Source organism: Muntiacus reevesi, chromosome 12 (assembly GCF_963930625.1).
Source record: "Muntiacus reevesi chromosome 12, mMunRee1.1, whole genome shotgun sequence".
NCBI lineage: Eukaryota > Metazoa > Chordata > Mammalia > Artiodactyla > Cervidae > Muntiacus > Muntiacus reevesi.
Window position 1 is genome coordinate 39,144,653 of NC_089260.1, and position 26,983 is coordinate 39,171,635.

The 26,983-nt window shown below is 41.3% G+C and overlaps 1 protein-coding gene across 3 annotated transcripts; it reads left to right on the plus strand.

Moving 5' to 3' along the window:
* Positions 1–8,769: 8,769 nt before the first annotated feature.
* PEX2 (peroxisomal biogenesis factor 2) lies at positions 8,770–24,062 on the plus strand. 3 transcript variants are annotated; one of them, XM_065902852.1, is made up of 4 exons: positions 8,806–8,932; positions 9,557–9,587; positions 9,635–9,696; positions 22,850–24,062. In XM_065902852.1, exon 4 carries the CDS (start codon positions 22,866–22,868, stop codon positions 23,781–23,783), a length of 918 nt encoding a protein of 305 aa, XP_065758924.1. In that variant the 5' UTR covers positions 8,806–8,932; positions 9,557–9,587; positions 9,635–9,696; positions 22,850–22,865; the 3' UTR covers positions 23,784–24,062. The 3 variants fall into 3 exon arrangements, with proteins under 3 accessions (XP_065758923.1, XP_065758922.1, XP_065758924.1); XM_065902851.1 differs by lacking the exons at positions 9,557–9,587; positions 9,635–9,696 and adding an exon at positions 20,178–20,318 and having other exon boundaries at positions 8,770–8,932; XM_065902850.1 differs by lacking the exons at positions 9,557–9,587; positions 9,635–9,696 and having other exon boundaries at positions 8,774–8,932.
* The last annotated feature ends 2,921 nt before the right edge of the window (positions 24,063–26,983 follow it).

Sequence of the window (26,983 nt, forward strand, 5' to 3'; positions counted from 1 at the left end):
GGATGAAACTGGAGTCCATTATACAGAGTGAAGTAAGCCAGAAAGATAAAGACCATTACAGTATACTAACACATATATATGGAATTTAGAAAGATGGTAACGATAACCCTATACGCAAAACAGAAAAAGAGACACAGATGTGCAGAACAGACTTTTGGACTCGATGGGAGAAGGCGAGGGTGGGATGTTTTGAGAGAACAGCATCGAAACATGTATATTATCAAGGGTGAAACAGATCACCAGCCCAGGTTGGATGCATGAGACAAGTGCTTGGGCCTGGTGCACTGGGAAGACCCAGAGGGATTGGGTGGAGAGGGAGGTTGGAGGGGGGATCGGGATGGGGAATACATGTAAATCCATGGCTGATTCATGTCAATGTATGACAAAACCCACTACAATACTGTAAAGTAATTAGCCTCCAACTAATAAAATGGAAAAAAAAAAAGTGCCATCCACCACCTCCATTCAGACTTTAGCTGTATCTTCCTACATATACGTCAAAAATTTTATAATGGTATGTAAGTAGTTTTTTATAACTTAGGTCAGGAGGTGGGAAACTATGCCACATAGCCCAAATTCAACAAGTGCCTGTGTTTATAAATAAAGTTTTATTGGAATTCATTCATTAAAAAAAAAAAAAAACCTCAAGAGCTAGTTGTTTTTTTTTTCTAATTAAAAATATTCAAAATCTTTCATAGAACAATAACCAAGTTCCAAACTACATAAGTTTATCTCCCACTAGCTGAGCTCCAGACACACTGTGAGTGGTGTTTTCTTGTCTGTGTCTCACGCTTTTCCAACTTTTTGCTCAGCTGATAGACTCCTTCCTCTAAGAGCCATGCACCTAAATTCCACCTAGCATTTGAGAGTCAGCTCAGATGCCTCCCTGGCACCCCAGCATTTCCTAGATCAGGATTAAGCTCATTTCCCTGTGAACTCTTGGAGTGCTGCCCTTTCTTCCTGCCACACCCATCACCTTTGCCTTAGAGCATGGATGTCTAGGGAATAATTCATTATAGTGGTTCAGAGGGAAAACTCTAGTCACACAGCCTGAGTTCAAATCTTGCCAATATGTTGTTAATCAACTGGGGACCCTGGGCATGTCCTTTATTTAACCTCTCTTCCCTTTAATTCCATCACTTATAAAATGGAGATAATTATAATTAATACCTATCTGATTGGGTTTCCCTGGTGACTCAGCAGTAAGGAATCCACCTACAGTGCAGGAGACACAAGAGGAACCTCAGGTGGGTCAGGAAGATCCCTTGGTTAAGTAAATGGCAACTCACTCTAGTATTCATCCCTGGGAAAGCCCATGAACAGAGGAACCTGGCATGCTACAGTACTTGAGATCACAAGAGTCGGAGACAATTTAGCAATTAAACAACAACAAACAACAATCTTACAAAGTTGTTGCATTAAAAAAAACTCAGCAGTGGCCACAGGACTGGAAAAGGTCAGTTTTCATTTCAATCCCAAAGAAAGACAATGCCAAAGAATGCTCAAAGTACCACACAATTGCACTCATCTCACATGCTAGTTAAGTAATGCTCAAAATTCTCCAAGCCAGCCTTCAACAGTACATGAACTGTGAACCTCAAGATGTTCAAGCTGGATTTAGAAAAGATAGAGGAACCAGAAATCAAATTGCCAATATCCGTTGCATCATCTAGAAAGCTAGAGTTCCAGAAAAACATCTACTTCTGTTTTATGGACTATGCCAAAGCCTTTGACTGTGTGGATCACAATAAACTGTGGAACATTCATCAAGAGATGGGAATACCACACCACCTGACCTGCCTCTTGAGAAATCTGTATGCAGGTCAGGAAGCAACAGCTAGAATGGGACATGGAACAACAGACTGGTTCCAAATAGGGAAAGGAGTAAGTCAAGGCTGTATATTGTCACCCTGCTTATTTAACTTGTATGCAGAGTACATGAGAAATGCTGGGCTGGATGAAGCACAAGCTGGAATCAAGATTGCTGGGAGAAATATCAACAACCTCAGATATGCAGATGACACCACCCTTATGGCAGAAAGCGAGGAAGAACTGAAGAGCCTCTTGATGAAAGTGAAAGAGGAGAGTGAAAAAGTTGGCTTAAAACTCAACATTCAGAAAATTAAGATCATGGCATCTGGTCCCATCACTTCACGGCAAATAAATGGGGAAACAGCATTTCAGTGACAGACTTTATTTTGGGGGGCCCCAAAATCACTACAGATTGGGACTGCAGCCATGAAATTAAAACATGGTTGCTCCTTGGAAGAAAAGGTCTGTCTGGTCAAAGCTATGGTTTTTCCAGTAGTCACGTATGGATGTGAGAGTTGGACAATAAAGAAAGCTGAGCACCGAAAAATTGATGCTTTTGAACTGTGGTGCTGGAGAAGACCCTTAAGAGTCCCTTGGACTGCAAGGAGATCCAACCAGTCAATCCTAAAGGAAATTAGCCCTGAATATTCATTGGAAGGACTGATGCTGAAGCTGAAACTCCAATACTTTGGCCACCTGATGTGAAGACCTGGCTCATTGGAAAAGACCCTGATACTGGGAAAGATTGAAGGCAGGAGGAGAAAGGGATGACAGAGGATGAGAGAAAGGATGGCATCACTGACTCAATGGACATGAGTTTGAGTAAACTCCAGGAGTTGGTGATGGACAGGGAGGCCTGGCAGGCTGCAGTCCATGGGGTCACAAAGAGTCTGACATGACTGAGCTACCGAACTGAACTGATATAGATATACAGATATATATATATATAAAATTTGGAAAGGTGGCTTATATCCTAGTAGGCATTCAAAAAATGTAAATTACTACCAATATTCTATTATTATCATCATCAATGTTTTCAGTAGAAAGAGCTTTGATTAATAACTGGGAAACCTCCAAAGTTGCCTTTTCATTCCAAGTGTTTTTTGTTACACATCTATACTGAAACAGCATTAATATATTAGTCCCTGGTAGCTCAGACAGTAAAGAATCTGCCTGCAATGCAGGAAACCAAGGTTCGATTCCTGGGTTGGGAAGATTCCCTGGAGAAGGAAATGGCAACCTACTCAAGTAGTCTAACTTGAAGAATCCCATGGACAGAGGAGCCTGGTGGGCTACAAGAGTAATAAGAGCATAAACTGTCATATTTTTACTTAACCAACACTTACAAAATATTTACTATGTGGTAAATGCTATTGTAAACACTTCGGTTCTATTAACCCAAAGAGATAGTTATACTATTATCATCCCTGTTTTACAAAGAATAGACTCAAGGTTCATAGTGAACAGGTAATAAGTGGTAGAGTCAGAATTCAAAGCCAAACACTCTGACTCCAGAGTCCACGCTCTTAACCACCACTTATGTGGCTTCTAAAATCAGGACCTTATATAGTCTCAATAAACACATTTGAGGATTTAAGCAGCATTTTTTTCAATTATATGTATGTGGGGTTATTTTTCTTCATTCATTCATTCAACAATGACTAAGCACCTTCTACTTCTTGGGCACAGAGGTAAAGAGAAAATACCACAAGCCTCCCCTCAAAGAGTTCACAGTTCAGAGACAACAGACAGACATGTACATAGGCAGTAGTAAAATAATGTAATAAATTCAGGCAAGCAAAAGCATCTCTTAATCCCTATCAATGTGTTCATGATTTAGAAGGCAAGAAGAAAGTTCTTAAATAAGCATACCTTGAAGGCAACAGTTTAAACACTTAATCGGTGTTAAAAGACATAAGGAAAGGAATAATTGCAGGAATGGGGTCTGGAAAAGACAATGAAGGGTTTGAAGGAGGACAGTAATGTGGAGTTTTGTATTTTAGAAAGACTACTCTGGTGAACTGGGAGGAGAGTAAAAGTTCGAAGGGTGGTAAGACTGGAGGCCATGGATTTGTTGGGGATGACTTAAAGCAGAGAGCAGGACGGTTGGAACTGAAGCAACAGCAGCAAAGATTATTGGAAAAGGGGGTAGGTTTGGAGTGGTATATTAACACTATGTCTCCTTCAGGAACAAAAATTGCAAAAGAAAATCGAAGTTAGAAATGGGGGCTGTGTAAATACCGGGCAGCACAGGGTACTTGGAGTTTGAGTCCTGGTGCCTTTCTAAGGAATTTGGACATTAACCTGGGGCAACTAGAGCCTGGACAAAGTGTCTAAAGTGTACAACAGTGTAACACCTGATTGGAGAAAGTAACGTTGCCAGAAAGATGGCAGCTGGTTTGGAATGGAGAGTAATTAGAGAGTCTAATTACTGGGGAAGGAGAAAACAGTGTGGTCTTTGAAAAGGAAAAAGACTAACTTTCAGTTTTTATTTCATAAAGCGACTGAATTTTCATAAAGGAAACATTACTTTTTACAATAAATTGCTGTTTTTAGAAGTTGAATTGTCATCAATAATAATAGCTAGCAATAGCTCATGCAGAGGCACTGTTGTAAGTACGTACTTTAAATATAGTGTCTCATTTAATCCTCAAGTGTTACTATGAGTTTAGTCTATTGTTAATCGAGACCCAGGGAGGTTAGGTAACTTGTCTAGGTCATCAAGTAACTGGTAAAGATAGAATATAAGTCCACACATTGTTATACTAGTGCCTGAACTCATAGTCACTATATCATTAAAGCATATTTGATAAATTCAAACGTTCAAAATTATTTCTTCTATGTTGTGGGTCAGAGTCTGCAAAGGCCCTGGAATCAGACAGACCATGTACATTCAAATCCTCATTCTACCACTTAACAGCTGTGACAAGTAGGCCAGTCACTTTCCTACTATGAACCTGTTTGCTTATCTATAAGTGGGGGCAACGTCTCCTGGGGCATTTCTGAGGACTGAGTAAATGCAGAAAAAGGCTTTAGAATAGTGCCTGGAATATATCAAACATCCAATAAAGTTTGTTGTTGTTTAGTTACTGTCATGTCCAACTCTTTGCAACTCCATAAGTGCAGCACTCCAGGCTTTCCTGTCCTTCACTATCTCCTGGAGTCTGCTCAAACTCATGTCCGTTGAGTTGGTGATGCCATCCAACCATCTCATCCTTTATTGCTCCCTTCTCCTCCTGCCCTCAATCTTTCCCAGCATCAGGGTCTTTTCCAGTGAGTCAGCTCTTCACATCAGGTGGCCAAAGTATTAGAGCTTCAGCTTCAGCATCATTCTACCTGTTATTATAAACATTGCTATTCTATCCTAAAGTACTGAGAATACTGCTAAGAAATTATGGCTATACTGCATGGACCCAATTAAGATCTGTGGTATACAGAATGACAAGAATAACAGTTTTCCCTGCTGCTTTTACCCTCGCGGATACTCTGTATTTGTATGTGTACCTTAATAAATTTTCAAAATATTTCCAAAAAAAAAAAAAAGAAAGAAATTATGGCTATACTGCATGGACCCAATTAAGATCTGTGGTAGGAAGAATAGTGACCCCTAAAAATGACCATGCCTTAATCCCTGGAACCCATGAATATGTCATTTCACTACAGCAAACAGGACTTGAAGGATGTGGTTAAGGTTACAGACCTTGACGTGGAGAGATTATCCTGGATTTTCTAGGCAGGCTCAACCTAACAGAAGATTTAAAGACTGAAATTAAAGAAAAGGTAAGAGAAATCAGAAGGATGAAAGGATCTCAGCCTACCATGGGTGGCTCTGAAGATAGAGCAGGAGGGCCACAACCCAAGCAATGCGAATGGCTTCTAGAAGCTGGGAACATCTCTCAGCTAATAGCTGGCCAGGAACCAGGGACCTCAATACTATATAGCAAGCAACTGGATCTGGTCAACTATCTGAATAAACAAAAAATAACCAGTTCTTCCCCAGATGCTCTAGAAAGGAACACAGACCCATAGCCACTTTGATTTTAGCCCAGGGAGACCCCAGTTGGACTTGGGACCACAGAACTGTAAGATAATATACTGGTGTTGTTTTGAGCCACTAACTTTGCAATAATTTGTTACAGCAGCAGTAGTAAACTAACATAAGATTTATGTTTACCTTTTTCCTAAAAGACTCAAATATATTGATTTAAGAACTTTGTAATATGCTAAAATAAATTTAGCTTTTTTAAGTCAGCAATTTTAAACTATGTTAGGGGCATAAATCAATGTCTCTTTTACATTTCTATTATTAAATTCCCTAGAACCTAAAAGTTGCTGAAAGGCTAAAAGAAGGTATCATAAATAAGATGCTACTGTAATTTTTTCATCTTTTCTATTTAAAGGTGAATACTCAAATTTAATTTTTTTCTTAAGTTCTGACAATTAACAGATGAATTAAGTATACCTTGACTTTTTAACAACATATTTTAAGCCCCTATCTAGTCCTTGTAAGGCTCTTCATTAATACATGAGCAGTAATATATAAATACTGGGTTGAAGACAATTAATGTGCTGAATTTACTGAGGTAAAGCACTCACTCAAAGACAAAAGACACTATGCCTTGGTTATTTTGTGCTTTTTCACAGTTTCTGAATTGATACTGGTTATGAGAGAGTAAGGGCCATGTCTGAGTGTTCACCTTTGTAACAGTCCCTTGCAATACCCAGAGCCCTCAGCAGGTTTTGTTAAATAAATGAATGAAAAATAAATGCATTGGAAAAGTTTACCTGAAACCTCACTGGAAAACTGAAAAAAGTTCACTATATCTAGAGGTTAAATGATAAAACCCAGAAGCTATCTGAAACATTTTCAATAGAAATCTTAACTTTCTATATGTTTTGCCCTCATAATCAGACTCCTTAAAACATAATTCAAATTTCTTTATAGCTTGGTATCTTTTTATTATCAACTGATATCACAATATTTTCATGTGACATACATAAGGCTCCATGAATTAGAACTTGAATTCTGAAAATGCTCCCTATGTTAGTCTTTTTTTTTTTGGGGGGGGGGGTGTCCTATTTTCTCCTTTTCATAAAAATTAAGTGAAGCACAGATGTAGGCTCAACATGGTCACCTTCCTTTACAACTGCTACATGAAAGACTTGGTCTTCTTCAAAGAGCTTGTCTTACCCTCTAGAACAGCCCTACCCAACATAAATGTAACAGGCGCCATATATGTAATTTTACATTTTCTGAAACATTCTCATGTTGACATGTAGCCAATGCAACAAATGAGGTCGTTTTCATTCTTTCCTTTTTGTACCTTTTACCTTAGAAATACAGTGTGCATTTTACACTTAGACCAGACATCAATCCAGCCTACCCACGCTTCAGGTGGCTAGTGGCTACTAGTTGGCCAACTGGAGCTCTGGAGATACCTTCCCTCCTGTACCTAAGTGAACTACATAGCCTTTCAACTTGGAGCTCCTTTGCTGTTAGTAGCTACCAGGTGTCCGACTTTTTGGCGACCTCATGGAGTGTCCATCAGGCTCCTTCTGTCCATGGGATTTCTCAGGCAAGAATACTGGAGTGGGTTGCCATGCCCTCCTCCAGTGGATCTTTCCCACCTAGGAATGGAAATTGCATCTCCTGCACTGGCAGGCGCATTCTGAGCCATCAGGGAAGCCAATCTCATTTATAACGTTGGTTCCTGTAGTGGGAATTTCATTAATTAGAGAAACCATCACCATCTTCCTTTAGGTCTGATCTTTCTGAGTTCTCCTTAATATATGAGAGAGGACAAAACCCCAGGTATAATTGATACTAATTGTGTACCTTCAATGTAAAAACAAACTTGAACAATGTAAGACTTCATTGATAAATGTCCATAATGTTTCAAATTTTTCGTAACAACTGTTCCTCGGGATAATTAACCAAACACTGCATCTACGGCATGAGCTCTACAATGTCTGTCAACACATTTATTGCAGGTCTGCGTGCTCCTGGGTTCTGAGAGGGCGCAGCGGGGGAGACATGCGCTCAAACATTTTTAAGACCTACTGAGTGCAGAGAGCTTGTACTCACAAGACTTCATTCAAACCTTTGAGCAAACACGCCAGACAGATAGGGCCATCCCTTTACTAATTAGAGGCGGTTCTCAACGACTGCTACACATAATTGCCTGATCAATGCTCAAAAAATACCTTCCCTCGGGCCCTTAGTACTAGAAATCCTGCCTCAAGCTGCCCAGGGCTGGGGGACCCTACTGTCCGCGTTTCTAAGGGTCTGGGATGATTCACACGGACTCCGCGTCAGGGAGCTCACGGCCCCGATTTGTGCGAGCGAGGGAGGGTCCAATTCGCACGGCAAGGCCTCCCGGGCCGCGGCTTTAAAGGCCACCTGCCTCTCTGAGCCTGCAGAGGCCAACCAACCATCCGCCCCTCCCGCCACGGCAACCACGAGCCGCAAAAACTGCCCCAGCCCAGATGCTGCAGCTCCAGCCGGAGGCTCCCATCCCCACCCGGCCATCTCGCAGTGGGCCCTCCAACCTGGCAAGCGAAGAGCCCCCAAGACGCGGAGGCGCCCCGCCGCCACTCGGCGGCACTCGTTCAGAGGCCTGCTGCCGTAGTCCGAAGGCAGGGAAAGCCCGGCCCTCCAGAGTCCTGGCTTCCCCGCGGCCCCTTGACCCGGTAGCCTCTCCACGCGCGGCCCCGGGACCCGGGCTGCCGGGTTCGCGACTTTCCTGCCAATCAGATGCGGATTTCCCCCACGGCCAGCAGACCAATCAGCGCGCAGGTGTCCTCTTCGGCCCTTCGGCTCGTCGTCTCTTCGGCCCTTCGGCTCGTCCGCTCTTCGGCCCTCCGGCTCGTCGGCTCTTCGGCCCTTCGGCTCGTCGGAGTTCGGCATTTCGCGAAGCGTTAAAGCGTGGTTCTCGTTGGTTTAGGTTCACGGTGGTTTTTTGTTGTTTTTTTTTTTCAGGCGCTTCCGGGTGCTGCGTCACTCCGCAACCCCACGAGTTCCGGAAGGTTGTGGAGCGCAGGTTCGGCTTGGAAAAGCCAAGCTTCCCAGAGATGTTTCAGAAAGAGTTACTTGGAGCGGGGCGTTTCGCAGACTCTTAAGGTCAGTGTCGCCCGAGAGAGTCGGAGTGTGGACCTGCGGTCTTGCTAACAACTGGGAGGGCGTGGAGTTTCACGACCTTGTAATTGTCGCCCGTTGCTTGTTTCCCTGTTTAATTGGCTTCCTGTCTTCCTGGAAGAGGCAAAGTCTGATTTTGGGAAAGGAAGTGGAGCAAACCTAAACGCCTAAAAGTAGTCTTAGGATGGCACTATTAAAAAAAATAAGAAAAAAAAAGAAGAGCTAGATTTGAGCTTCCTTTGCGTTCTGGGAAGTGATTTTCCAGAACACACTTGGTAATCGTTTCCTGTCACTTGGCGGTGGTGAATTTAACCCTTTCGAACGGCTCAAGAATTACTGAGGGTCCAAACTTTTCTTAATATATGATGGTTCGTGTATAGCGCTGTTTGGTACCAAAAAGTTGAGTAGGCTTAAGTTTCCAGTATTTTTAAAAGCCTATAAACTCAAAAGCAGTTTTAATTTTCTTGGGGAGAAAAAACTACAGAAAATTTTCTTAGAAAATTGCTTAGGATGAGTCAGTTACATTTAACATTGATATCTGATAAATAGAATATAAAAGTCATTTTTCTTGTGAGGCCTTAAAACTCACTGTTTACTTATTATCTTTAGGTCCCATTTCCCGAAAATACTACATTTAGTGAAAGGGCTGTTGACAGAATGAGTCTAAGTTGTAGACGGTTCACATCTAACGGTATTGGGATTCTGTCATGTCCCTGGAACACTTTATATCTGAACAGTAGAAATTACAGGTAGGCTGAGGTTCCATCTACACCAGTTTACAGTCTGACCGCCTTCCCCTAATGAGTTACCTTTCGTTAAGCCTTGGCAGAATAATCTCAGGGTGACCGACTCTTTCTTTTTCACTGTATCTTCTCCCTCGTCTTGCCCATATTATCCATTTCTTGTATCCAGAAACATTAAAGTTGAATAGTCTTGAGCCAGAAAGAGATTTGGAAGACAAGAAAGAGTGAAGTTAGAAATTCTTTATTGACAATACAAGTGAAAAAGAACCTCTTATTTTCCTTATAAATGGGGGAAAAAATAGAAGTAAGAGGGACATAGCAAAGAACATTCTAGACTGAGTCCAGAGAGTTGAGTTTCTACTCCTGACCAGCTCTACCTCTTGGCCTTATTCTCCTCATTTTTAGAAATTAGGAGGAGCACTCAATCTGTGGTTTTAAAACTGTTCTGTAGAAGAACTCCTGTAGAAATGTCCTGGAGTCATGCGGAAGAGAAACAAAGCAAGCTGGCCCTCAGCAGTATTTTATAAGAACAACTATTATTTTTTGTTCTGCTTGAAAAACAGTAGTCTGTTAAGAAAATTAAATTTGTATCTGAGACTAGATGATATATTTCCTAATAGCCTTAAAATTTTGTTTCATAGATTAATTATTCATTTGTATTCAACTTGCATTCATTTGTTACAGGTTTTTAAACAATAAAATGCATATGTGCACAGTTAATTCATGACCACAAGCCACAAACCTGTCCATATTCAACCTTACTTAATAGATACAAATTTTAATACTTTGTTTTTGATCACAGTTATTCTTTTTCTCTTTTCCCCCTACTTTTTAATTTTAGCCATAGAATTTTTGCTTATTTTTGAAGCTCATAGCAGTCTTTGCAATAGGGAGGGCAGATATTTTCCATTTTTGGCAGCTGAACCTTAAAGATGTTAGCAGTTTTACCTAACATCATTTTACTAGTAAAGTTCCAAGTCCTACCCTCATGTTTTCCTTAAAGCATAAAGTACATTTTTAGTTTCTTTGCTTTTTGCATTCCACCGTGCTCTGGTTCCTGTAGCACAAGACAAAGCAGACTTTATTCACGGACAGAAGTTCTCCCCTGAGTCACTGGCCTCTTTCTTTCTTCAGTTTATTATGTGAGTTGGACAACCTAGAAGCAAATTGGATGTTCTCTTTTCTCTTTGCTGTGAAATGACAGCATTTTCACACATTCCCTGTTCCTCTTCAGTTCCTTTGGAATGTGGAAGAAACCTCAGGAGAAAAGCCCTGACTGTCACACTTGCCCCACATCTGTAATCCTGGCACTAATTTCTACACGTGGTGGCAGGGAGGAGGGTGTCCGGCACGTGTGTGTGTGTGTGTGTGTGTGTGTGTGTGTGTGTGTTCAATTGCTAAGTTCTGTGTCTGTGTGTGTGTGTGTTCAATTGCTAAGTTCTATGTGTGTGTGTGTGTTCAGTTGCTAAGTTCTCTGTGTGTGTGTGTGTGTGTGTGTGTGTGTGTGTGTGTGTTCAGTTGCTAAGTTGTGTTTGACTCCCTGCAATCCCATGGACTGTGGCCCTTCAGGCTCCTCTGTGTGTGTGCGTTCAGGCTGCTCTGTGGGATTCTCCAGGCAAGAATACTGGGATGGGTTGTTATTTCTTCCTCCAGGGGATCTTCCCAACCCAGGGATCGAACCCTTGTCTCCTGCATTGGTAGGTGGATTCTTTACCACTGGAGCCACCCTAGAGGCCTTCCCACTGTGTACTCTAAATTTCTCATACCTTTTCTCATCTCTGGAATCAAAATGCCCTTTCCTAGACTGCTTTTTATCTATTTTCCTTTTTTTTTTTTTTTGGCAGAACTCTTCCTTTTTACCTGTTTGTCAATAACGTGAGATAAAATTTCATCCCAGTTATCCTTTCTTTCTTTTTAAATATTAAAACCTAAAAAAAAGGAGCTCTAGAGTAATTCCATTTTGATTATGCTCACTTGTTCCTTTCTAGGGTCATGTGAGCTGGCATTGCCTTTACTTCCTATATTATGTGTGTTCATAATATTTGTTTGCACCTCCTTTTCTCATCCCCATATTCCTTTGGTTCATTTTTGACATTCAGTTTCTTCGAATGGTTCTCTGACCACATGGAAAGGCAGGGAAAGTAGATAAGGTGAATTCCAGGCAATGTGGGCAACTTTACCAGCTTCCTTGAATTTCTTCCTCCCATCTACAGTCCTGAGAGCTTGACTGGCAGTCTGGTCTTCAGAATTATCTTGAGAGAAAAAATTTTGTTTTGAGCTCTGTGATGTTGAATTTGATCCACACTTAGCAAATATCCATACTGGCTTCCTTTTGTGTGTTCCACCATTTTTCTAGCATTTACTAATCACCAGCTTGACCTTAAGCACATTATCAGACCCCTCTTAATTTTTGACTTCTTAACATTGATTGTGTCATGAAACTAAAGAAAACATCCAGTGCCTTCTTCATAGTATGTATCCTGTGGTAATTCCTCCTCTTCCATTGCTGATACCTCTATTCCCTTGTGGCTGTTTCATATTCTCTCGTGTTCCATAAAATGTGCAATTAAACCTGTGTTCCAATAATCTTGAAGTCATTTAGAATTCTCTTCTTAGGCAGTTAGATCCTAAAATCTTTTTCCAAATTTATAGAGTACTTGAAGATCTAGTCGCTCTCTAAGTTTCACATGTCTTTTGTTTGTTCATCCTTGAATTGCAATTTTTGCTGAAGTTCATACTGGTACTCTTCATCACTTCGTACTCAGCCTCTTAAACAGCCCCATCTGCAAGTCCTACAGTGCCATCCTAAGGTGTTTATGTTCATCTGTTAGGTCTGCCACTAGCTTGTCCATATTGGAGGCTGGTACAGAGCATGGTCCCACCACTCCTTGTGTTATTTCACACAGGTCATCTCCTTGTGCTTCAGTTTCCTTGCTTTAAAACAAAATACCAAAAAAAAAAAAAAACCTCTTTCATAATATTTTAAGGATTAGATAATATTTGATTTTTTTGCAAAGGGCGCTTAGCTGTAGAGGTCGCTTATTAGCACTCCGTATCCAGGAAGTAAATAGTATAGGTTTACTGCAGTTGTAAACTCCCACATCGTTTGGGTTTGTCTTCCATCAGGCTTCTCTGTTTTTTTCTGTTGAGGATTGAGTCGTCTCATGGGTGCTATTGTTCTGATTTCTCTACTTTCTCTAGCCTTTTCCTTACTCATGTTTGACATTAACCCTTACTACAGTTGGAAATGACTGTACTTTTATTTTTTCTCTTCCAGGGTTTTCTAAAATAATTCCCATGATGAGTCTAGAGAGGTAGGCTTTTTATAGGACTTTTTTTTTAACTGCTGAAGAGTATTGTGTGGTAAAATGACTTGTCCAGAGTCACACAGGCTGTTGGTGAACCTGGGCCAGAATACAGAACTCATCAGAACCAGTTTAAGTCTCCTGCCTTGTGTTCATTCAGACATTTGCTCTTTATTTCCACAGTGTGCTTTCTCCCTCAAAGACTCAGAAGTATCAGTTTTCTGAGAGAAAAGATAAGTGCCGTGCTTAAAATGTATTTGTGAAGCAAGGCCAAGGTAATGGGAGATTCTGTCCCCAGGTTAAAAAAAAAAGTTTGTGTTACTTTTAGATATTTGAGTAAATACATCGTAAGTGAAATAGGTAAGGTGCTCAATTGTGTAAGACTGATTACAGTGGTGAAGATTTTATTTTAGTCTTTGAGTTGAATTCCCAATTCTCTCCAGATAAAAAGAATGACTTATCGTTGTTCATGTGTTTGAAAAATGTGTGCTATTTGGAAGTTTATCCTTCAGCTATATTGTGGAGACATTCTGTTACGTACCCACTACCACACCCCAAAAGAAAAATTCCGTTTGCATTTTGATGAGGATTGCATTTAAGTTACGAGTAATCTAGTGTTCATAAGGGAATTTTTTAATTCCGCATGTCTTGTCTGTATCCAAATGAGCACTGCTACTGCTGCTAAGTCGCTTCAGTCGTGTCCGACTCTGTGTGACCCCTTAGGCAGCAGTACACCAGGCTCCCTCGTCCCTGGGATTCTCCAGGCAAGAATACTGAAGTGGGTTGCCATTTCCTCCTCCAGTGCATGAAAGTGAAAAGTGAAAGTGAAGTCGCTCAGTTGCTCCTAGTGACCCCATGGACTGCAGCCTACCAGGCTCCTCCATCCATGGGATTTTTCAGGCAAGAGTCGCAGAGTGGGGTGCCATTGCCTTCTCTGCCAAATGAGCACAGTTGGGGTTTATATCATCAGATACCTATAAGCTATTGTGACTTCATTTATATTTGGTGAAAGAGATGAACGAAACAGCAGTGACATGTCACTTAGCAAGGCTGTGGCAGAAGTGGGATTTGAACTTAGAGTTGTTGATTTCTAGGCCTGTTCACAGTGCCAGAGGTCACAAGGGTCTAATGGGTCCCAGCCATTGCTTTTTTCCTCTTTTGCTTATGTTTGCAGTGCGTTCTGGGAATCAACGTCCTGTTAAAATCTCTCTTTGATGCATGTCCCATTTATTAGTATTGATTTCAATACAATGGACAGTAAATCTATCTGACTACAGAAAGGAAATAAAATAGTAGGGTAGAGGTTCAAAGCTTAAGATCTCAGGTTGTAGAACTTTATTCATATAACCTCCTAATGTGAAGTGCCAGTTAAGATAAAAAAAAAACTAAAAGGCAGAAATGGTCTCATCCATTTATATCACCAGAACCCCTAAGACAGTGTGGCAGCAGCATTGTCGTATTGAAAATCAGTCGATGATTGTGGGTCTGGAAAAGAATAGCCTGGCAGAGAGTGTGTGGATGGATTTGAAACCTTAGCAATTGCTTGGGAATCACATGTTTCTGCTGACAAAGTTTGCAAAGACTGTAAATTTAAATGTAGAATTTTTGTCGGCAGTATGCATTGACAAACATGCCTAATGGTAATACATCTAGTACTGAGCATCTTGAAACAGGTCAATAATAATGTGTTTATTGATAGCAGTAATGCAGGAGATGTTACTTGGTATTATAGCTAAAAATCCATGTTATGCCCTTAATCATAATTACATTAATATTGACAGGCCCTTGACAATACCCACATTATTATTGATAGATTTCTGTCAATAACATGTTTTTAAATAAAATATATTCATTCATAATTTGTACGATACTCAATAAAAGCCCTAAAAGACGTCCTGAGAAATTCTTCCCACTGTAGTGAGATAAAAAGTCCTTCATTTTGGTTTTGGAATGCAGTATAGATGACAAAGTTTTATTTGGGGAATGAAAAGCTTAAAAGGAAAGCATGAGTTATTTAAGGGATAAGGTTATATATCGCCGCTCTCAGTAAACGAATTTTCAGTTGTTTTTCCCTGTGAAAGAAAAACAGTGTGACATGTCTAGTGATAAAATGTCAGCAGGAGACCTTTTTAATAGTTTTTTAGTGCTCGATCATTTTGCCTTAAACATATTTATGTGACAAGTTAATCACACTAACCCTCGTAGATGCTATACTTTTTATCTGGTCTTGATTTTGCCTTAAGCATCTTCACATGTCCTTAACATAGTAGTATCCTTCACTGAATGTGAATTTACTTAGTGCCAATTATACTTTTAATTGTTTTTATAAGTCTCTTTGCGTGGCCCTAAATATTTTCCCTGGGTTAACTTTTCAGAATCTTAGTATAGTTTGGGAAATGGGGGGTGGAGAGGGAGAGGTTGATAGGATTGCGCTTTAAAAGAAGCAGACCTCATTGCAGAGCAGGAAAAAGCATCACCAGATTTTGTCTTTCTGGAAAAATCAATTTGAATTAAATCTGATGGTATTTGTTTCAATTCAAAACAATCCCGACTTAAAAAAAAAAATTAGTTTGTATTTTTTTTAACCATTTAACTTTGAGCTACTTTTGTGAAACTAGATACCAACCTACAAGAACCAATTATAATAGAATTTTTAATATTTAAATTTTTGAAAGTAGAAGTAGGCTGACCAGTAGTAGGCCTTGGATAGCAAGAAGTGTAGCAGAGTCAGGAAAGCACTGGTTTCCAGAAGAGTTGGGGATTTTTGATTCAAAAACGTGAGGATGCTGTAATCTTTCTTATTTTCATAGTTGTCAGTGAAGCAGGTCAACTTACCAGACTTGTTCAGAAAGTTATTAATCAACACCTCAGTTAAGGTCCTGGAAAGGTCGCAGGAGTCATATGACTCAGGAGTCCCCAGCTCCCAGGCCACCTACTGGTACCAGTCTGTGGCCTGTTAGGAACCCAGCCGCGCGGCAGGAGATGAGCGGCGGGGTGAACAGTGAGGCTTCATCTGCCGCTGCGCCTCATCCTTCCCCATCACTTGCATTACCACCTGAACCATCCCCACTTCCATCCGTGGAAAAACTCTCTTCTATATAACTGGTCCTTTGTGCCAAAAAAGTTGGGGGCCACCTGCTGGAGCTGGTCCTGCAGAATTGCAGTTTTCCTTTGCTTAAACTCTGCAATCCGGTTAATCTTCTAAAATTTATATCCGGTTTAGTCCCTTCTCTTCAGTCATTACTCATGGCTACAAAATCAATGCAATTTCCTTAAAACAGAGTCTTTTTTGCAGGGGTTTAACTCTTCAGCCAGTCTCTCCTGCCAAGCCATTCTGCTCTGGTCACAGCAGACAACTTCTTTCTTTACTTCCAAATAAGTGCAACCACGTTAGTGGGGTTTCATAAGGACACAGCTCCCGTTGAAACCCATCTCCCCATGTTTCCCAGGTGGACCATGGTTGGGGTCAGTGCTTGCATATTTCTGCAGTTTGCACAGTATTAAATCTAAGTTTTCTCTTTTCTGCCCCAGGGAGTTTTGTGATCCTTCCTAGTGTTTTCATATTTTGAGATCCATTCTTTTCTTCAGAGATAAGTGGCTAGTCTTGATTATTGTAATGTCCTATTTCTTTAGAAATGCCTTACTAAAAGGAAGTTAACTAAGAGTTAACTATTTGGATCGAACCCCTGAAATGTAGGAGAATGCCTGGCATTTTGTGGGCACTCAATAAATATTAAATTGAGTAGCGATTTGTCAGAGATTTAGATTCACTGAAACACAAACTTCTTCCATTAGATTGAGAATAACTTTATGTGATCTAAAAGAACTTATGGCATTTTTTCTGTGTCCTACACCTACTTTAGCCAAATATTATTGTCCATCAGTGGAGGGAAGAAGTTCCATAATCAGATGAATTAAACTTGTAGTTACTTCGATCCCATCAGTTTCTTCTACTCCTGAGCAGTGCCTTTCTCTAAAGTCAATATCCTAGGAAAACTGTACCTGCCAGAAAGAGGAGGGGGAGGAAGGAGGGACTGAACGGAGCACGTTGATGGTAAACCAAGGTTGGATGCTTGTCTCGGACTGCCGGTACCAGGCCCTGTTTGGTGAAGCACCCTTGAGTTAGACGCTATCAGTGTGTATCCGGAGAGGTTTCTTTGCTTCCGGATAAACAGGCACAGCCATGTGGGTGGAGGTGAGACAACCGAGAGAGCAGGTCATGCTGGGATCCCCCCCCACCAATCCTCTCAGGATTCCCACCCCAGCATCTCCTCTGACATGATGCATGAGTTCCACTAGACCATGTTTCCGCCCCTTCCCATTTGACCCCCACACAAGCCCACATCACGGTGACATAGTGTTCACTGTGTAACTGCCACAGTTTATATTTTAATGGTGTAGTCAGTATTTCCTGGGGGGACAGGGGGAATCCTTTTACCACAGGTTGGTTGAGGCATTAGATTAGTAATAATGAAGATTTCAGTCTTTTGAAATGAGATTTGGCAAAATCACCCAAGTCTTTTTCTTCTAAAGCTCATCCCTAGCCAAAGTAGCAATAATGTGATCATAATACTGCCTGCCCATTTCCAAACCACTTACACAACATTGTCTGCTTTAATCTCAGCAACATCTTGAGGTAGCCATTCACTTCCAACTCTTAGAAGAATCTGCTGCTAATGATTTTTTTAAGATGACTTAGCAGCCAAGAGACCAAGCTGGAGCTTGAGCCCGAGTCTATCTGATTGTAAACCTGGTCTTCGCACTCTGTCCCAGTCGCCTGAACAGGATTACAGAGCAGTAGGAAGGCTATGCTCCTACGTTAACACACTGTGATGCATAATAGACAATGCCTGTTCTATGTTTACAATGAAAAGAAGTCACAAAAATGACTAAAATGTTGGATACTGAAATCTAAAACAAAACAAAAAAAAGAAACAAATTATTCATCTGGAAGAACAGTTTAATAATAGTCTTTTGCTCTAGTAAAGAGTCTTCTGTAGAGAGGAGATGGGGCCCAGCTGTTCTTAATCTACACCGAGGCCAGGCCTGGGGTGAAGAAGAGGAAATAAAAAAAAAAGTTAAACTGTAACAGAAGGTATAAGAAAGAATTTTCTGATGATAAGGATTGTTAAATATTGGATTGGTTAGAGAGTGTGTTAAGTCTTCTTTCCTGGCAGCCATTAAAAATTCCTGTCTTTACTAACTGTACTTAAGTATGATTCCTCCAGAAATGAGGGATTTGAGATCAGTGATTCCTCTCAGAAGCCAGTCTCTCTGACCAGTTTCTTCCTGCATACAAGTAAGGAACCTGAAACGAGAGAGCTGCCCTCAGACTGCAGTTTATCAGCAGTGTTCAGTCTGAACATTGATTCACTGCCAAACTACTCACTCCGCCACATATGAGTTCAACAGACCTTTACTGAGCAACTGCTACAGCTGGCCCATCTTTGCAGTAAGTCCTATAAAGATTACCAAGAACTGGTTGTGACTCGATATCTGAAGATACATAAGTTGGCACAACTGGCCCTCTTAACACACGCCAGGAATTTCATCTGCTACTCAACTGAAATGAAGAGGGAAACGGCAGCCTGCTCCAGTATTCTTGCCTGGAAAATTCCACAGAAGAGCCTGATGGGAGCCCGTGGGCTCACAAAGAGTCGAACACTACTGAGACACTGAGCGCACAGCTGAAAAAATTACCAATCCATCTGGTTCAGTAGGGGTGCAGATGGGGTGACGGGAGAAGGCTGAAGTGTTGGTGTTGAGGTCCAGTACAGCCTGAGCTCTTCAAGAGTACTTTAACAAACAAGAGAACTTCCTTTATCTTGTTGACCACAGGATACAAAACCTGGGAAGCATGCCGAGTTGTCCAGACTGTCACAGGAGAGGAGTTGTGTATACTGTGTTTTCACATATCCCGAGTGATGATAGAGTTTTGCGTGAGGAGAAGTGAGTTAGGTGTCAGAGTTTCTGTGGACGGCAGGTACCTTGAGAAGCAGCTGTGAGGCAGTTTCCCTTTGCTAGTTTATGGTTAAGTTCGGGAAAGGTGTGTTCAGACGACGGGTGAGGACTCCAGCATATGGCCCAGGCAGCTGCTGCTATAGTTAAAAATGGTGACAGTGGGAATGGAGAGAGAATTGTGAAGCAGAATGTTCAAATAGGGTTGCAGTGTACTTGAGGGTGGCAGGAGGAGATGGTAGAGAAGGTAAGTGTTCCGGGTATGTGAGAAAAGGCATAGAGGCAGGACCGAAAGAGAGTTAGTTAAAATTTCTTTGGTTTTGCCTGGTGATCCAGTGGTTAAAACTTTGCCATCCTCCAACCCAGGGAGTGCAGTTCCATCCCTGGTCAGGAAGTTAAGATCCCACAGGCCTCTCAGCCAACAAAAACATAAAATAGAAGCAATAATGTAACGAACTCAATAAAGACTTTAAAAAATTGTCCACATCGAAAAAATCTTTTAGAAGTAAAATAAAGACTTCAGTGAATAACTGATTATATAGTTATGAAGAAGGACACAGAATTAGGCTAGATTAGATCTAAGAAGTTTGTGCTTTATCCTGGGGTCAGTGAGGTAAGAGAAGATTTGGTAAATCTGAACAAATAATTTTATAGATTTTGGTTTGCCTATGAGGTTTTTTAAGTGATGTTTTAGTTTTTGTTTTTTTCCCTTAATTACGTTTCTTAAATACATCAGGGTCTCTTCCAGTGATTTGGCTCTTTGCATCAGGTGGCCACAGTACTGGAGGGAGCTTCAGCTTCAGCATCAGTCCTTCTGATGAATATTCTGGGTTGATTTCCTTTAGAATTGACTAGTTTGATCTCCTTGCTGTTCAAAGGACTCTCAAGAGTCTTCTCCAGCAACAGTTCGAAAGTGTCAGTTCTTTGGTGCTCAGCCTTTATTATGATCCAGCTCTTACATCTGTACTTGACTACTGGTAAAAACATAGCTTGGACTATATGGACTTTTATTTAATTACATAAATGATAAGTTTAAAGAAGACTTTAAATTGCATAAAATGTGAGAAAAAATAATCACTAATGATTTTTTTGCATAAATATTGAAAGTCTTTCTCTGTTGAGATAGTGCTGAAATTTTATGCAGCATCTTTGAGAATCTTGCAATACCATGTAATTCTGCTGCTGCCTGACTTGTCCATCCCATTTGCCTGCTTCCTTATGCAGACCCAGGTTGGCATCTTCATCTTTGCATCCCAAGCACCTGCAGAGCTAGGATACATTGATGCTTGTAAACTTTGTGAAATCTCTGAGTGGTCTCAGTCTCACAAGGACTGCATGGTAGCAGAAAAAGAAAACTGCATCAGGGTGAGATCTGTAAGAGCCTCTGCATCTATGGACGATAACCAAGCAACAAAGTTAGGAGGACTGGCATGCCGCATTGAGCTGTGTGGGTGATAGATATGCCCACAAAATCATGAATTTTGCCTGGAAGTGGACTAGCCCAGTAATTCGCAACATCACCAGGGAACTTGCTAAAAATGCAAATTATTGGTGCCCGTTCCAGAGGACATCAGAAACTCTGGAACTGAGGGGCACGGTCTAACAAGTCCTACATGTGATGGTGATTAATACTCAGGTGTGAGGGCCACTAGACTACAGGCACAGAGAGACAACAGGACTGTGATACACAGACCCCAGAAAGATTGAAAGGTCAAAGGTTGGTGATGGCAGTGAACATGACCCATGAAATGCCACAGATTGGAAAGGAAACCAGGGGAATAAGATTATATTGTACAAAGAAAGTTGGATGTGCTGTGAATAGGCAGGACCTGACTATCTTTAGACAACTGTCTTCCTGATCTTAGCATCTAAATAGATCAAGTAGATTTAAAATAGATCAGTCCCATCAGAGGGGCTCACACAAAATCTCCTCCCCAAATCTCTCTCCCATATATCCTCAGAACTTCCTACTGAGCTTTTTCCACTTAGCTGTCTCATAGGGGCTTCAGCTCTCTAAAACTGCCCAGATTTATTATCTTCCCCTTCAAACCTATATCTCTGCATATGTTTCCTATTTCAGAGAATTGGACTACCATCCACTCCATTAGTCAAGTCAGTTATTCTTGGCTTACTTCTCACTGAATTGTGTCCATCCTTCCACCTCCTAGCTTTCAAAGGTACCTATTTTTCTTCATCCCCACTGATACCCTTCTAATTTAGACCATCATTAGTTTCTCACTAAATCATGTTAACAATCATCTTAATTGGTCTTTCTGCCTCCAGTCTTTCAGCCTCTAATCCGTTCTCCGTGTGGCCAGAACTCGTTTAAAATGCAGAGTTGATCGGTTCTTTCCTTAGCGTTCTGCAGTGTCTCCCCATTACCTTCTTGGTAAAATACAGCCTCCTCAAGTTGGCTGCTAGTGCCTTTAGCATCAGTCTTTCACTTTCCTTTCCAGCCTGATCTTTTGTTCTGGCTCCTCCCATCCTTAGCACACGCTGTTCCCTCTGTAGGAGTGGTTTTCTTACTTTTCTTTACCCCCCTGACACTGCTGATTCTTCAGGTGGCTGCCTTCAGGAGATCTTTCCTCTTCCATGAAGGCTTCTTGGACTTTCTGAGGTCTAATTGTAAGCACGGTGTTCTTAAGTTTCCCTTGCATATCACCTTTCACATCTCCTTGTAATTGCCTATTTATAATTTTCTGCAGTACACTCTTGCTTCATCCCTCTTCCCAGTCACTTGATTATGATCTCCACAAGGGTTGGGACTGGGTTCTCCCGTATTATCATGGGCTTCTGACACATTCATTGGGAAAAAGCCAGTGAACAACAAACATGTTGAAAGATGTGGCAATCAGCTGTCGAGATATGGTAACTCAAAATCGTTTGAAAGGTTCTTGGGTGGGAATTTGTATTTCTACCCCTCACCCACTCCAAACTTTCCTGTTCCTTGTTCCACTAGTCTCAAATTTGTGGGACGCATTCTTTATACCATGCACTGGGCTATTTGCTAAGAATCAGCTGTAAAAAGACTCAGTCTTTGCCACAGGGTTTATCCTCTAGTGGAGGAAATAGACAATTGAAAAGTAGTTTATATACAGTAGGGACATAAAATCATGAAAGAGGAAGGACAGAGAGAGAGAACTTTCTTTCTAGCTAAAGAAACAGCTAGAGAGGCAACTAAATTAGAAGTGGTCCCTAAGCTAGTACTTAAAAACTTAGTTGTTTAGTCACTGAGTCACAACCACCTCTTTTGCAACCCCATGGACTATAGCCCACCAGACTCCTCTGTCTATGGGGTTTCCAGGCAATGGGAGTTCTCCAGTTAGAGATTGGGAGCAGATTGTTCCAGGTGAAGGGAACAGACAACAAATGCCCAGTAGTGAACAAGAGAAGGGAGCACTTGATAACTAGAGGGTGAAGCTTGAGGAAGGCAGCCTTGGGGGTCCACGTGGGAAGGCTTGTGTTTTCAAAGTATGGCAGTGTGGGACAGGCCTTGAAGGAGACAAAAGGGAAGACAGACCCATCAGATACCATCCAGTGGGGAACTCAAAGCAGCCAGATGAGGAAAGGCTGGGAGGGGATAGTGTCATGAATGGATTAAAAAAAAGGGGACTCTGTCCTGACCCGTTTCTTCCTTTCCCTACAGCTCTTGGCTAGTGTGAGGCAAGGATTTCACAGCATGCCTGTCTCCTCTGTCCATTGTCACTTGGGTGTCACAGTTTTGCAGCTCTAAGTTGGGAAGACAGTACAAGATTGCGACTGTTGGATGATGTTTTCTTTTTGTGTGGGGGGAGTTAAGTTCTGGGGAAAGTGAGGATTGCAGCCTGGGAGACAACATTTTAGATAGCTCTGAGAAACTGCTCCGTCAGTGATGGTTTCTTTGTACTTTTTCCTAGAGCCCTTCAGAGAGGCATGGCTTCCAGAGACGAGAATGCAGAGCGGACAAACAGAGTGCTAAGAATCAGCCAGTTGGATGCTCTTGAACTAAACAAGGCCCTGGAGCAGCTCGTTTGGTCCCAGTTTACTCAGTGCTTTCATGGGTTTAAGCCAGGGCTGTTAGCCCGCTTTGAACCAGAGGTGAAAGCATTCTTGTGGCTTTTCTTGTGGAGATTCACCATCTACTCTAAAAATGCCACAGTGGGACAGTCAGTGTTGAATATTCAGTACCAGAACGATCTATCCCTAAATCTGAGCTACCAGCCACCGAGCAGAAATCAGAAGCTGTGGTATGCTCTCTGTACTATTGGTGGCAAGTGGTTAGAAGAACGATGCTACGATTTGTTTCGGAACCGTCACATCGCATCCTTCAGGAAAGCCAAGCAGTGTGTGAATCTGGTGGTCGGACTTCTGAAGTTAGGCGGGTTGATTAATTTCTTGATATTCCTCCAAAGGGGCAAGTTTGCAACTTTGACCGAACGTCTCCTGGGCATCCGTTCTGTCTTTCACAAGCCCCAAAGTGTCCGAGAAGTGGGCTTTGAGTATATGAATAGGGAACTCCTCTGGCACGGCTTTGCCGAGTTTCTGATTTTTCTCCTCCCCCTCGTCAATGTCCAGAAGTTGAGAGCCAAGCTCACTTCATGGTGTGTCCCACTGACTGGAGCCCCAGGCAGCGACAGCACGCTGACAACCAGTGGCAGACAGTGTTCTCTGTGTGGGGAGTGGCCCACCATGCCTCACACCATTGGCTGCGAGCATGTCTTCTGTTACTACTGCGTGAAGAGTAGCTTCTTATTTGACATGTCCTTCACTTGTCCTAAGTGTGGCACAGAAGTCCATAGCCTGCAGCCCTTGAAATCGGGCATCGAGATGGCAGAAGTCAGTGTCCCATAGAAACTAAAGTTGGTGCCTCCAAGAAGAACCGTATTATGTCTAAATCCTTAGCATGAGTCATACTGAGTGTACTATTTAGATATGTTTTATGAGGATATGTGCTTCTCAGCCACTGCCTTCTGTTCCTTCCCAGGCACAACTACATTCTACTCGCACTGGAAACCACATGATCCTAAATATGTGATATAAATGGTAACATGCTATTTTTTTTTTAATCATTGTGTTTAATTTTTAACGTCAAGAATAATGGGCAGTTTTTTGGTGTTTTGTTTTTGTTTTTTTTTTTTAAACAAATGACCACTAAGAATGCTCCATTCTGCCACTTCCTGGAAAGAGGTGAGACTAAAAATAAAAGATTGTGGAAACGCTGGGCTGAGGGTGCATTTATTTTCAGAAATGACACCAGAACATTATACAGTAACAAGAGTAAGACCTGTTGTTTGAAACTTTCAGATCCAGTGTCCGAGTTGTAATTGTAAGGTTTTCTCTGAGGCCAGCTTTTAAGGGGTTCTGTCTGCTTCATTCTCAGGGCTAATGACAGCCACCAGAGGCTCAGGACTTCCATCCTACCAGCTTCCTGATCCCACTAGCCAAAGAGTTTCTCACCTAATAGTCTGGCAAAATCCAGGAGCCCACAGTCATTGGTCAACCTGAAATTGTGTACACATTCCTAAACCATGATGGAGAAATACCATTCCCAGTCCCTCAACTGTGGATGATGCACCCTCACAAACACCCCTTGAACCTAACACAGGACAGGAAGCAGCTGACCACAGGTGCTAGTTAGGAGCATGGTGGCCACTGGGCCAGGGAGAAGCGATACATCTTGACCAGTCTCCGTTTGCCCTCTATCCTGGAGGTCTACACCAGCCTCTAATTTTACCAGTGATCTAATCTGACAAGTACATTAGTAAGCAGCTGAATGGTCATCTTAGACTGTAGATTTGAAAGGATGAAATAAGGTCAACAAGATTTTGTTCTACCAACAATTTTGTTAGAGTGTTATTTTGATAGCATTTTCCGAGCAGATGTCCACATTATAATTTTAACATGAAAACACAACACACATGCTAACAGTTGTCAGTATTACGAATGGGGGCGGATACTTTCTACAGACCCTCATGGCACTTAGTACAAAATATATATATATATATATATATATATTTTTTTTTTTTTTTTTCCCTGAACTTTTTTATTTTTTTTTTTTCAGTAGGTTTTGTCATACATTGATATGAATCAGCCGTAGAGTTACACGTATTCCCATCCCGATCTCCCCTCCCACCTCCCTCTCCACCCGACTCCTCAGGGTCCTCCCAGTGCACCAGGCCCGAGCACTTGACTCATGCATCCCACCTGGGCTGGTGATCTGTTTCACCATAGATAATATACATGCTGTTCTTTCGAAACATCCCACCCTCACCTTCTCCCACAGAGTTCAAAAGTCTGTTCTGTACTTCTGTGTCTCTTTTTCTGTTTTGCATATAGGGTTATCGTTACCATCTTTCTAAATTCCATATATATGTGTTAGTATACTGTAATGTTCTTTATCTTTCTGGCTTACTTCACTCTGTATAATGGGCTCCAGTTTCATCCATCTCATTAGAACTGATTCAAATGAATTCTTTTTAACAGCTGAGTAATATTCCATGGTGTATATGTACCACAGCTTCCTTATCCATTCGTCTGCTGATGGGCATCTAGGTTGCTTCCATATCCTGGCTATTATAAACAGTGCTGCAATGAACATTGGGGTGCACGTGTCTCTTCCAGATCTGGTTTCCTCAGTGTGTATGCCCAAAAGTGGTATTGCTGGGTCATATGGCAGTTCTATTTCCAGTTTTTTAAGAAATCTCCACACTGTTTTCCATAGTGGCTGTACTAGTTTGCATTCCCACCAACAGTGTAAGAGGGTTCCCTTTTCTCCACACCCTCTCCAACATTTATTGCTTGTAGACTTTTGGATAGTAGCCATCCTGACTGGTGTGTAATGGTACCTCATTGTGGTTTTGATTTGCATTTCTCTGATAATGAGTGATGTTGAGCATATTTTCATGTGTTTGTTAGCCATCTGTATGTCTTCTTTGGAGAAATGTCTGTTTAGTTCTTTGGCCCATTTTTTGATTGGGTCATTTATTTTTCTGGAATTGAGCTTCAGGAGTTGCTTGTATATTTTTGAGATTAATCCTTTGTCTGTTTCCTCATTTGCTATTATTTTCTCCCAATCTGAGGGCTGTCTTTTCACCTTACTTATAGTTTCCTTTGTTGTGCAAAAGCTTTTAAGTTTCATTAGGTCCCATTTGTTTATTTTTGCTTTTATTTCCAATATTCTGGGAGGTGGGTCATAGAAGATCTTGCTGAGATTTATGTCGGAGACTGTTTTGCCTATGTTCTCCTCTAGCAGTTTTATAGTTTGTGGTCTTACATTTAGATCTTTAATCCATTTTGAGTTTATTTTTGTCTATGGTGTTAGAAAGTGTTCTAGTTTCATTCTTTTACAAGTGGTTGACCAGTTTTCCCAGCACCACTTGTTAAAGAGATTGTCTTTTTTCCATTGTATATCCTTACCTCCTTTGTTGAAGATAAGGTGTCCATAGGTTCGTGGATTTATTTCTGGGCTTTCTATTCTGTTCCATTGATCTATATTTCTGGCTTTGTGCCAGTACCATACTGTCTTGATGATTGTGGCTTTGTAGTAGAGTCTGAAATCAGGCAGGTTGACTCCTCCGGTTCCATTCTTCTTTTTCAAGATTACTTTGGCTATTCGAGGTTTTTTGTATTTCCATACAAATTGTGAAATTGTTTGTTCTAGTTCTGTGAAAAACACCGTTGGTAGCTTGATAGGGATTGCATTGAATCTATAGATTGCTTTGGGTAGAATAGCCATTTTGGCAATATTGATTCTTCCAATCCGTGAACACGGTATGTTTCTCCATCTGTGCCCTCTTTGATTTCTTTCATCAGTGTTTTATAGTTTTCTATGTATAGGTCTTTTGTTTCTTTAGGTAGATATAGTCCTAAGTATTTTATTCTTTTTGTTGCAATGGTGAATGGTATTGTTTCCTTAATTTCTCTTTCTGTTTTTTCATTGTTAGTATATAGGAATGCAAGGGATTTCTGTGTGTTAATTTTATATCCTGCAGCTTTACTATATTCATTGATTAGCTCTAGTAATTTTCTGGAAGAGTCTTTAGGGTTTTCTA

Excerpts from the sequence above, each read along its gene's own strand:
- PEX2 (XM_065902851.1), top strand. The coding sequence starts at position 22,866 with ATGGCTTCCAGAGACGAGAATGCAGAGCGGACAAACAGAGTGCTAAGA.